Source organism: Equus caballus, chromosome 6 (assembly GCF_041296265.1).
Source record: "Equus caballus isolate H_3958 breed thoroughbred chromosome 6, TB-T2T, whole genome shotgun sequence".
NCBI lineage: Eukaryota > Metazoa > Chordata > Mammalia > Perissodactyla > Equidae > Equus > Equus caballus.
The window spans coordinates 15,585,801-15,598,473 of record NC_091689.1 but is presented as its reverse complement, the minus strand read 5'-3'; the positions used below and the strand labels follow the sequence as shown (position 1 = coordinate 15,598,473).

The 12,673-nt window shown below is 36.4% G+C and overlaps 1 protein-coding gene across 50 annotated transcripts in view; it reads right to left on the bottom strand.

Annotated features, from left to right (window-relative positions):
* Positions 1-2,012: 2,012 nt before the first annotated feature.
* The window catches only part of MFF (mitochondrial fission factor), a 33,813-nt gene continuing 23,152 nt past the window's right edge, over positions 2,013-12,673 (bottom strand). For 18 of the 50 annotated variants that reach the window (XM_023642461.2, XM_070269372.1, XM_070269359.1 and 15 more), the window contains 4 exons: positions 10,819-10,851; positions 9,214-9,273; positions 5,732-5,816; positions 2,013-2,871 (listed from right to left, as the gene is read on the bottom strand). In XM_023642461.2, coding sequence (XP_023498229.1) covers positions 2,740-2,871; positions 5,732-5,816; positions 9,214-9,273; positions 10,819-10,851 — 310 coding nt within the window. In that variant the 3' untranslated portion in view covers positions 2,013-2,739. The remainder of the gene's footprint in view (positions 2,872-5,731; positions 5,817-9,213; positions 9,274-10,818; positions 10,852-12,673) is intronic. The other 32 variants (XM_023642464.2, XM_070269363.1, XM_070269391.1 and 29 more) reach the window with 2 other exon arrangements.

The following is a 12,673-nucleotide window of genomic DNA, read 5'->3' as shown; positions in this document are numbered from 1 at the left end:
TTCCGTTCCCATGTTCAATCTCATTTTGAAATCTTTGCACTTTTATTTTTTTACTGTATGTCCACCATCTGAAACACTCTCCCCTCGGTATCCTTCAGCATATATCTCGAGTTGTTCTCCTCAACAAAATTGCTTTTATCATCTTCTAATTCTTTAATAAACCTTATTGCCCTCCTCCTCCATTAACCTGTCAATTCCTTAAAAGCAGGGCCGGGGGGGTATCTGCTCTAACCTCTGAGTGCTTGAGTCAGGGCCGTGCACACACGAGTCTCTACTTATTGATATGATTATATATTGTAAGTACAGAATGGTTATGGTAAATTAAACTTTTCCTAAACTGACGCCCAGAAAAACAGTTCAATTTCAATGTCAAATATAATTAGGAAACTGCAAAACAGACATTCATGCAGGAAAGGAAGAAAAGTGGTCTTGAAAATACACTTTCATAAAATTATCCCTCAAAATGTAAATAACTTGCAAACGCTCCAACAAGTACTCCTAGACGCAGAAAACAAAACAAAACCTTTACAGGAGTTCTGAGAGTACCGTAACAATGTCCTTGCTATACTTAGCTGTATAACGCGAGTGAGTGTGGTAGGTTGATCACTGTATTACTCGCCCTGACTGCACCCTTTTCTTGAGCTGGTCCCTGCACCTGGAATCTTTTCTTCAATCGCTGCTTGCTGAAATCCTGTATTTATTTCCAGGTTCAGCTCAAATCTCACTCTAAGAAGTATTTCCTGACTATCCTAGCCAGGAGTGAGTTTGTTCCTCTCAATTCCAAAACCACTTTCTTCCAGTGATCAACAACTTCCAGGGGAGGGGGGCTGGCACAGCAGAGCCTGGCTCTGGAGCTAAGGAGATTCAAGCCCTTCTCTTTTTAGATCTGTGACCCAGTGAAGACATGTTTCTTTGTTGTCCCCTTTGGGATGGTAAGCTGACTTCTCATTCACCCTTTCACCGAGGGACCTATCTTTCGGGGTCCCACCTTCATGCAGGAGTCTCCTGTGGTGGCTAGTGCCTGCCCAAGACATGGAATTGTATCTCCTGCCCCCCTGCACAGCCATTAAGGGAGAAACTTCTAGGTCTCCAGTGTTTGGTAAAAATCAACAGAGAGAAAAAGTGCTTTTGTGTTCGCCGATCTCCTGGAATTCCTGCTTTTGTTTCACATGTTTGGCCTTTAAGGAATCCTTTTCATGCCTGTCCAGCAAAGAGGTGCTAATTTTAGTCATCATTTTTGTGGCTTCAGTTGGGAGGATCACTCACAGAAATTATTTCATGATATATATAAAGCTAGAATTATTATAATTACACCATCAGGATATTATAAAAGTTGGGAGACTTTTATGGGTGAAAAAAAAAATATCATAGAGAGAGGATTGGCAACAGATGTTAGCTCACAGCCAATCTTCTTCATAAAAGAAAAAAGAAATCAACAAACTGATGATAAACCCTAGGAAGTACAGAGAAGAATCCTTCCTCCTAGTATTTTTTTTGAAAGAATAGGGCAGAAGGAAGACTAGAAACATTAAATCTACCCATATCTAAGGAATTTCCCTCAACTGCCTTTCCCAAAACTCACTGCCTTGGAAGAAAGATATCAAAGATTTGTGGAGAATACTGCACCTAACTAAAATTCTATCCATTTCTGAACCAAAAAAAGGAAAAAAAAAAAAAAAGATTTTGAGAGCTAAAGGTTCCCAGGACTTGGTTTCATTGGTGCATTGAATTCTTATGAGATTTAGTATCAATTAGTGAAATACTACAATAGAAAAAGCATGCACACCTCAAGGTATTTTCATCTGAACTAGACACTACCAATCAGAAAAGCACCTGTAATGCAACCAGCGCCTACCACTGCCAGGACGAGGGTCTGAGAGGAAGCAGGAGGTTCTGGCTGCCTGCCATTAATGAATCATTTGCTCCTGAGACGGGAGAACTCAGGCTCTATAAGGTAAGAGGACAGGAATACAGCACAAAATGATGAAATAACGTCTTTCAATAGACAAACATTGCTCTGTTGATGGTTTATTAAATACACCACATTTGTACCTTACTCTGTAGTTTTTTAAATCATTCACACATGGACTTAGTAAAAACATACTTTCTAGAAAACCATCTGCAAAACTAAAATAAAAATAAGAACACACATTTTACACAAATATTAGATAAACCGCTGAAAATGTTCAGAATTATTTTAATGAAGGTGATTGTGAAATGCGATGTGGCTTGATTTTATTAACTCTGACATCAGACCGTGACTTTGGAAGTGTTAAGACTGAAATGTGGATGCAAAAATGTCTATTAACAAAACTGCTTCCTCTAATAATTTGAGAAATAGGACAAAATAAAGTATTATTTTTCTTTTACAGATACTTTTCTAAATCCATTCTCTATGCACTCTCTTTCCCATTCAGTGAATTAGTTGGGCAGACTGATGAGGCAAAAAATTAACTCCTCAAAAAAAACCCCCCAAACTACAGCCTATTTACAAAACATGCAAAGGGAGAATTTTAAGTAGGTGTTACTGCAGAACTGGTTAACAGTGACTACAGCTGAGTGTCATAATATACCTTTACTTCTGCAAATATAAGTCCTTCCCCCTCCTTTGTGCAAGAAATACATTTTCAGGGTATAGACTATAAAACAGCATACAATGCAAAGACAGAAACAAAGAAGTTTGCAAATTCTTTATATTTCCAGCTGTTGAGACAATATTTTTGAGAGCTGAGGTTACCTCTAGCGGCGAAACCAGAGCCAGCTATTAAGCAGCCAGAATGCTACAGTAATGGAATACATGACCATTTCTCTTTTAGCACGTTCTTTGTTCTCCTCTTCTAGAAGTTGTAGACGTCTGTTTAGCTTGATTATCTACGTGAAAAACAAACAACAAAAAACAAAATAGATGCTTTAATGCATGGAACAATCAGATTCTTATAAAATAGTATATAATTTGTCAAAAGAATTATTATAAACACGGAAAGTTTCATTTGGAGCAAATAAAACTAAGTAATAGAAAAAATGTTACCCATGACAGCTTAAAGTCATTTAAATCCTCTTCTCCCTTTCCCTTCTTCAAATTTCTGAGTTAGAAAGCGTGTATTTCCCTCCCTCCTCTCATGAGATAGGGAGGTGCAGGAGCTGCTGCACGTTGCTGTTCTGGTAGAAAGGCTCGGTATGCATCAGGCAGGCCCACCACAGCAGAAAGGATGAGGGGCCTCTGCCCCTTGCTCTGCCCCTTCTAGGAGCTTTTGTCTCTCAGCCTCAGCTGTTCATCTTCAACCCTGCTTTAACTGCCTTCTCTGTCCACCTCTCTGAGTCACTGAAAGGATCCCATAAAATAACCTATTGTAGTGGGCTCTGAGATCTGCCACCAAGAGGCTTCAGGCTGAAAGGCTAATTCCCCAGTGGCCAGGAGTATTGCTGGTTGATAGCACTGTCCTAGGCTGTTGGTCCTTATACTGTGAAGACCCTGAGCTGAACGACTGCCTTGCCCAAGCTCATGTTCCCTTTCTGGGGTAGGTAGCATGCATCCAACGACTGGTTAGCGACGGGGTTAAAGGCCCAGGCCCCCTGCTCCAAGTCTGAAGGGTGATCCCAGATTCAGAGCTCCTCAGAGGACTGGCTACATACAGCCTTTGTTCTAACTACACTGCAGCCCAGCATTTCCCTCTCGCCCAATCCTGCTTCCTTTCCTTCCCTGACAGGTGCTAATCTCAAGAGCATTCCCCGATAAACTTTACACATGCAAATCTTCCTCCCAGAACCTGCTCCCCAGGGAATCCAACCTGCAACATCTACGCAAAAACACTATAAGCTCTGTAGAGCATTATGAAAGTACAAGGGAATACTATCATTATGTTAGAGAAGTTGAAGGAGGGGAATGTTCATAAGGCTGAACTCCTAGAATTTCAAGGACTGAGAACTCCAAATATGGGGGTAAAAAGTCTACCGACAGAACAGACATAGCAGTTCAGAGACAACCATTTTAATAATCTGAATAAAGTACCTCACTTTTGATCAGTATTGAGCAACCATTGTTCCATTAGGGCCAATTCAGCAAAAAGAAAGTGCTTAAAGACTATGTTTCCCCCATTCAAAACGTGAACGATTTATTTAGTCCCATGGGATACTTTGTTCTTATATGAAACAATCCTATTCTATTAGTGAAAATACTGGCATTGATTTGAGTCATTAAAATATTTCTATTTAGGCATATTTAAGAAGTAGTAGCACCAAGGCAGCTTTTTTTTTTTTTTAATATTGGCGCATGAGCTAACATGTGTTGCTAATCTTTGTTTTTTTCTTCTTCTCCCCAAACCTGCCCCTCCCCCAGTACAGAGTTGCATATTCTGGTTGTAAGTGCCTCTGGTTGCGCTATGTGGGACGCCACCTCAGCACAGCCTGATGAGCGGTGCCATGTCTGTGCCCAGGATCCGAACCAGCAAAAATGTGGGCCCCCGAAGTGGAGTGTGCGAACTTAACCACTCGGCCACAGGGCCGGCCCCAAGGCAGCTTTTTAATATTCCCCCCGAAACTGGACTGCATTCTGCATCTTGAAGGTAGGTGAGCCATGAGTTGCTCAACACTAGACTAAATGGAATCCAAACCGGTGAGTTCACAAATTGGCAACAGAACAAAGAAAGCTGCAGAAGCGGTAGCTGCCAGGGTCACAAATAGGAATACCGTAGAATCTTCTTGTAATTCAGTTTTCGTTACTTATCTTAGAAACTCCTAGTTTCCCAACTGGCTTCCTAGTCCTTTTAAAGTATCACAGCATGTGTGTGACTTGCTTATAATGGTTGTATCTTTGACTGTCCTCCGTCTTAAGTTAAGTATTAAATGGATGTTGTTAGAACACTGAAACTCAAATTACACTTTCAGAAAACAAGGTTGTTGGCATTATTGTGAATTCAATGATAAATGCCAAAGAAACCCTTTTCTTCAATAGGCAAGGTATAAATAAGTATATGAAAATATGTAAGAGCTTATGATATAGCTTCTATTTATGTTTCAACAAATAAGACTGACAATGAAAAAGTTCTATTTGCTTCATATTATCCTTTTATTATATTAAATCTTTAAAATGATATTCTGATTTACTCTTATGCTAAAATATTTAGTTTCTTGATCTTTACTTGGAAATACTTTATTTCATTCATTTCCCCTCCACATCTATTTGGCATAGACACAATCAGAACACTAAATATGCCTTCTCCACATGTGCATGTCTATGTGATTCCAGAGGCTATGGGAGTACATATTAAAAATATGCATATGCAACTGTAGTTCCAAGATAGGACTTATTACAGAACACGAGAAATAGGTATATAAAGGCATTATGCAAACCGAGAGCAGTGGTTTCCAAAATGGAGTTCTCAAACATAATAACGCAGGTCCCCAAAAGGACAGTTCCACATTTCAAAAAGCCAACCAAACAATTTATGGCTGCACTGGTTTGCTAAAATGTCGAGATTCTTTATTATTGACCAGAATTACATCAATCCATTTTGGTAATACTGTTTTATGTTGATCAAAACACGTAAAGAGTGGCTTAATATATCTTTAATCGAAATGGGAAAATAAATTATGGTTTAATAAATAGTTTGATAGATAAAATATTTCAATTCATGGGTTCCACAAGAGAGAAATGATAAATTGTTACAAACTATCACTTTAAATATTACATGAATATAATTTATGATTAGATCTTAGTTGGTACATTAAATACCTGTCGTCTTAATGAAGCTGCATCTACAACAGTCATGTCATCTGAAGTTGCTTCAAGTGTTGTATCTGCATTTGAAATGCCATACCTAACAGGAAAGAAATAAAAACACACTTTAATATTAGAATAGAACTAAGAGTACCTGGCAAGTCATGTAATGTGTTGTGTAATGCTCAAGAATTGTTCAAAAGACTGGTATATAACAATATGAATTATTAAAATATTTTACAATATGAATTGGTTTTAATAAAGGAAAGGAAAGGAAAAAGCTTAAGATAGCAACTACCTACAATATGGGAAAGTGTCCTGACACTCAGAGAGTGAGAAGAAACCCTGACTAAACACAGAAATAAGGAGGTACTTTCCAACTCTGAGGGGCTGGAGGCAGTGGTGTGGCTAAAAAGAATCCCTGGCTAAAAATTTCAGAGCAAAATATGGAAAGCTCTAGGATATAACATACAATTCTTCCACAAACTTATGTCCATATGTGGTTCCACTGGAGTCCCTGCTGAGACTGACCGGCAGGAAACACAAAGTAAACTAACGCAAACTAAAAAAATAAGATAGATCATTTTTTATTTTTTCTTCTCTTTTTGTGGCCGCTTCTCTTGCCATTTTTACTCTTTACTTCTTATTTCCAATTACTTACTTTCTACTGTGTCTGCCATAGAAGCAACTATAAAATCACCTGAATACATCTTGCCACTACATTCAGATCCAGAATTGGCTCAATAATAAATAATTAAGAGGCTGTGTATAAAATAATATTGGAAAGCTACTAAGACAAACTCCAGAGAAAGTATATTAAAAAGTACTTCCTGGTCAAAGCAGTTACTTCTAAAAGGGCACTGATTTTTAAATGAATGACAACCAACTTCTGAGAAACAAATATACACAAATGCTATTCTTCCTCTTTGCCTGGATTTCCACTTTTCAAATATATTTTAATTAACAGCTTTATTGAGATACAGTTTATACACCAGACAATTCACCTCACATGTTTATATCCTATTTTAATCTTGCGTGGTTATTTCAGCAAAATGGCATATTAACTTTTTTGAATGAGCAGAATATAAATAAATTGAATTAAAAAGTTACTCCTATGTAATCTACAGAGTTGGCATTTAGATCATATATTCTAATTATTTCAATGCTAATATTCCATTATAAAAAGCACATTACCACACAAAGGGGTATGACGAAAATTATATTTTTCATCCAGACATGTTAAAGAAAAGTCCATTCAGAAAATTCTTTTGTTTCAAATGCCATTGAAAATAATCCAGAAATACTTTAATGAGATATGTGAAACAGAATTTTTAATTTTATAATCATGCAGTGTCATCATTCTGAACACTGATGATAACTACACAGGCTGCAGTTTCAATGACAGATGGTGTATACTTACTCTAGATAATCTAGGACAATCTCTAAGTGTTTCTTTTACGGCTAAATTAACTCGCTTTCTCATTAACTGCCCCTTTCTTCATGCAACAGGATAAATATGCTGGAATACTGAGAGTAACTGCATCAGAGAAAAGAGCTACTAAGTTAGTAGATGTGGGAACTATGGGCGTACAAACATCTGAGTTAATTATTCTTTTTTTTAAAGATTTTATTTTTCCTTTTTCTCCCAAAGCCCCCCAGTACATAGTTGTGTATTTTTAGTTGTGGGTCCTTCTGGTTGTGCCATATGGGACGCCACCTCAGTGTGTCCTGATGAGTGGTGCCATGCCTGCGCCCAGGATTCGAACTGGCAAAACCCCAGGCGACCAAAGCGGAGCGTGTGAACTTAACCACTCGGCCACACGGCCGGCCCCTCTTTAAAACACTAAAACAGAATTACTAAATGATTAGTGAAAAAACTCAAGGGTTAAAGATTCCTCTTCTCTACACTTTATCCTCAAAATAAAACTTTTCTATTTCTGTGAGGTCACACATAAGACGATTAACTGGAAAAAAATTAAACAGTAGAAGCAATTGTTTCAAAGGTAAAGGGACCCTAACTGAACATAGGGAATGAAGTGTAATTGAAAGGGATTACTCACAATTTAAATCCTGAATTAACTAAGGTTTTAAACACCTGTAAAGGAAATCTTCATTTGCACAGAAATCTAAGGATATGGCAGAAGACTTTACCTACATAATTCAACTTAAAACAGAAAAAAGCATTGCAATGTGTTTTAGTACTTATCAGAACTAAACACTCTGTAAGAAATGCTAAGTCAGAGCACTGGCTGGCTAGAAATAACTTTCACAGAAAGATAAAAGGATTACAAATTTATGAGAAATATGCGAGCGGAAACTTATAATCAATGAGTCAATACTGTAAAAAGAAACAAGTCAGCAGAGTAGTAAGGGGACCACTAAGGGCACACTGCTCTATTCCTCTAACCTGAATTCAGTATTAATGAGAAACTGATGTTTCCCTCTTCTCTCGCCTAAAAATGAATGTGTCACCTTCCCCTCATCATAGAAATAATGCTGCTAGTGTTAAATCTACTGCTACAGACAATACATAGCTGCTTAAAATAAACAAAACTGGCTCTGAAAAAATTACAGTAATGGTATCTGTGAACACCAACCAAGTTTTTTTCCCCGTAGAAGATGGGAAACAGGGATTTTGGCACTTGAGAACCTTAAGTACAGCCATGCATCATTTAACGATGGGGATATGTTCTGAGAAATGAGTCGTTGTGCGATTCTGTCATTGTGTGAACACCACAGAATGTACTTACAAAAACCTAGATGGTACAGCCTAATGCACACCTAGGCTAGATGGTATTAATCTTATGGGACCACCATCATATATGTGGTCCCTCAATGACCAAAATGTCATCATGCACTGCATGACTGTATTTGCACGTGACATTCCTATCTATCCTTGCGCATGACAGAAGAAATAATTACTCAGGCTAAGCATGCCTGAAAGTGTGAAAGGGGCAAAAATGAGAGAGAAAAGCTTAAATCAATAGATGACAAAAATTCTTAAAACTAAATTCCTTTTCTAATAACTTCCCGGATTGTTAATGCTGATTTCCCCCAATTTAAGATGACGTCTTAGAGACGGGTTTATCTATACACTGCAAGTGACAGTATAGACAATTAACACCTAAAATGGACATACTGGACAGAACCTCAGGCAACAATTAAAATGATGCACAGAAAACAAGATTTAACATTATTTTTTCTGTGTTTTAGCATGATCTCCTATAAGCTATTAAAACTCTATTTAAATAAAGTATCTCAGATGTTCACATGATACTATACCATAATTGTTAAGCATTTTTCCTCATACTCTAGTGGCCAAAAGTCATGAATGATTAGACCCATTGTTCTCAGAGAAAAGCAGGATGTACTCATAGAGAAAAACTGCAGAAGTTCAAGCTATACTACAAAGACATAGCTACTACATGCATTATGTCCTGCAAAATACAAATTCAGTCAACAATTTACCCTGGTAATTATAAAGTCTCAAAATTTACCTGACGTTGTCATGATGAGGATTAGAAGTGGCGGCGGCAGACCCACCACGCAACACAGGTCTAAGGCAGGTTTTTGCGGGAGAAGGCACAAGACAGAATCAGGAAACAAAGAAGTAATAAAATAAAAGCAAAAACAAGACAAGTAAATGTCAAATAGAATTATATTGTATGTTTCAATACAATATAATATATTTCAAATACTTTAAATATCTTTGCCTCTCATGTCCTCCATTTTATGATTTTCATAAATTTAGTCTTTTACAAGGGGTTAAAAAACAAAGGGAATCTATATTTATGTAACAAAATAGCACCAATATATAAAATAATTTTTTTGGTGCTTATATTCTAATTTACAGAATTTAAGACAGAGGACAACTCTGTTTAAAAAGAGAAACTTCTCTCTCCTAGTTGGAGAAGCAGTCACCAGCAATGTTAGAAGAATGTCAAGAAAACCGGTTAGTAGCACAGCATGATCGTGGTTGCTCATCTGGAATCAAGAGCTATATCTTGAAAACTAAAAATTCTAAGTAATTCCCACTTCCCTCAATGCCTTCCCTCCCACCTGATTAATTTTGACTAGTGCCTGTTATCTTAATGTAGCTGGGTCTCATTCAAACCCTCAGCTCTCAAGAGCAAAACTGCAAGCCTCAGTTCTGGAACTGAGATCAGGAGGCGTGGTACAGCACATCACAGTAAGTGCAGTCAAATACGGGAGTCTGATCCTGAGACAACCAGGAGGGACACACGGGGCTCTCAGTGAGAAGACTAAGGTGCACTGGGAAACTCTGGGGGCATTTCACGTAGACTCAGTAGATACTTGGGTTCTAGAGGACAGTGAGTTCTCTACCTAGGTAAGCAGTAACCTTTCTAATAAGTTTTATTTTTTAAAATCAGAAAACAAAAGCTCTATGTGGTCAATGGTCAACTCCTCAAAAAGTAATCAGCAATATTTACTAATCAGAGAAAAAAGGTTGGGGTATAGGATCCATATAAGGATTTCAAGAATTATTACATTCTATTTTGAATGTCTCATTCTCTAAGTACTCATTCATTAGGTTTTGCCTGATCGGTATCAAGGCAATTCTTAATTGTGGTAAACATTTAATACTGAATGTACTAGTTTTCTTTGTAAGTGGTACAGTTGTAGAATTTTGGCCTTAATACAAATCACTATTTTATGTCAAATCAATTTATACAAGAAAATTTTAATGTTTAGCTTGTACATTTTCTAAAGGCACGACTGGTCCTTAAAGACATTTCTGGAACCTAGAGGATAGGAAATTCAGAGACTTTTGTGGGAGACATATTAGACTTCTATTTTTTTGGCTAGAGAACAGTGAGAAACCACATATGCCTGAGATAGGTTTTGAATTCATCACATCCTACTAATACATTTTCTGTGGCATTAGGAACACTGTTACTCAACTATAACCTTACATACACTAAGAGGAGAATGGTTAACTAAATGAAGCAACCACTGCATGCTACCTAAAGCTTTCTAAAAAAAATTCATACTAATATGCTCCAATGGGTCTGCCATATTCCACAAATTCCACCACAGAGATCTCCCTTTTATAATGCAGAGCCAGAAAATAATACAGTTACCTTTCACAACGTATTTCATTTTGTCTTCTCACACTGGCAATTGACACATATAATATAAAAGTAAATTAGACAGGTATTTGGCAAAGTCAGAAACTTCATTCAAGTACTGCTTTCTACCATAAGTATGACTTAATACAGTAAAAAAAAATTTTTCAGTTTGATAAATATGTTTTGTAATTGGCAAAAGGGAATGAGATCCAAGGCTCTACAGGTTCCAGCATTAACTTGTATATTGATATTTTTGAGTAAATAAATGTTCTGCCTTAAGAGAATATCTGTTTCTTTGCTAAAAAAGATGGAAACTGCTACAGTAAATAAACAGTTTGACTGGGGGACCAGGAACTATAGACATTTTTTAAAAAAGAAAAATTATAAATAACAAACACTGTTTCAATGGAAAATTTGCATTCTAGGTCTTCCAAGTAATAAATTTATACAGATACTTGCAAAAAATATAAATTATTTAAACACTGGTTTCTTATTCCATTCACTCAAAGCTTGTACAATCTGCTAAGAAAAACTGTATCAAAATAATCAAGCTCCTTCTAAAAATAAAACTCAAGCATGCTAAGCATGACTTATCTGTCAATATTTAAATAATGTTCTTACATAGGAATTAAATTTCTTTTTAAAAATGTTAATATTTTGCATTGGACAATGATATATGGAACTCTAGCAGGTGTCAGAAGACATGGTCATTTCTTAACCAGCCAAGGACTAAGTCATAATAGCATTTTACATCCAATGAACACACTTGGTGCTTGTCCCACGTATTTTGGTAAATTTTTGATACATCAGTTTTCCAAATGCACAGCACTTCCTATATAAATAAACTTTTCTAATGTATATCTAGGATTTAACTTTGTCTTCATGTTGAGCTTGGTTTTAGATCAAATAAGTTCTCATAAGATGAGAAAACAAAAACATAATACATAAACCTTTCAACAGTATCCCTTAAAGTGTCAACAAAAAATAGTTCTGATGTCAAGCAACTATGAACCCGCACTATCTTATGATAATAAAGCAGGCAGAAAGTTCTTCTCTTTCTTTCTTCCTGCCAAACAGTTCTAGCTTAATGTAACTATACCTAATGTGACGGCATAAGGTCAAAGAGAAGATATTGCATTAGCACAACAGCCAAGAGTAATAAAATGGAAAGGAAAAATTATGTACAGAGCAGGAAAAACAAAAGCACTTAAAACTTGATAAGCAGTATTATTTTATAATCATGCAAGTAGAACATTATCCAAATTTCACATTCCTATTTCTTATATCTGAACAGTCATGCTAGACAGTTCTCATAGTAGAAATAAAAACTGATTTGGCACTTACGATTCTGACTAAATCTTGTTCACATTTAGATCATAAGAGATTTAAAAACAATGAGACCCCAACCCTTTCAATAATGAAAGCATCCAAGAAGACGAATGAGAATCGAACCCTCCAGGCTCCAAGCTAACAACTAACTGTGAGTATCCAGGAGCAAAGAATTATTAATATGATTACTTTATGAATTTTTAAAATCTCCTTCATTTAAGTGAATAAGACCATTCCTTCCCAGAAAAGGAATTTGAAAGGTATCAATTCATTACAGTTAAAAAAATTTTTTTAAAAACTTCACTTAGGGCTCAAAACAGTTTTTCCTAATAAAAGAATACAAAATAAATTTTACATTAGTAAGATTTGTGATTTTATACATCTGAACTTGAGGCAAAATTTTTTTCCATTAAGGAGAAAAAATAACCCAACTATTTTTACAAGTTCCATTATCTTGAACTGTGTATGTGTTGGGGGTTGTGACAAATAATTTTAATGTACCGGGGCTTTGTCATCTTGCTATCGCTTAATCTACATA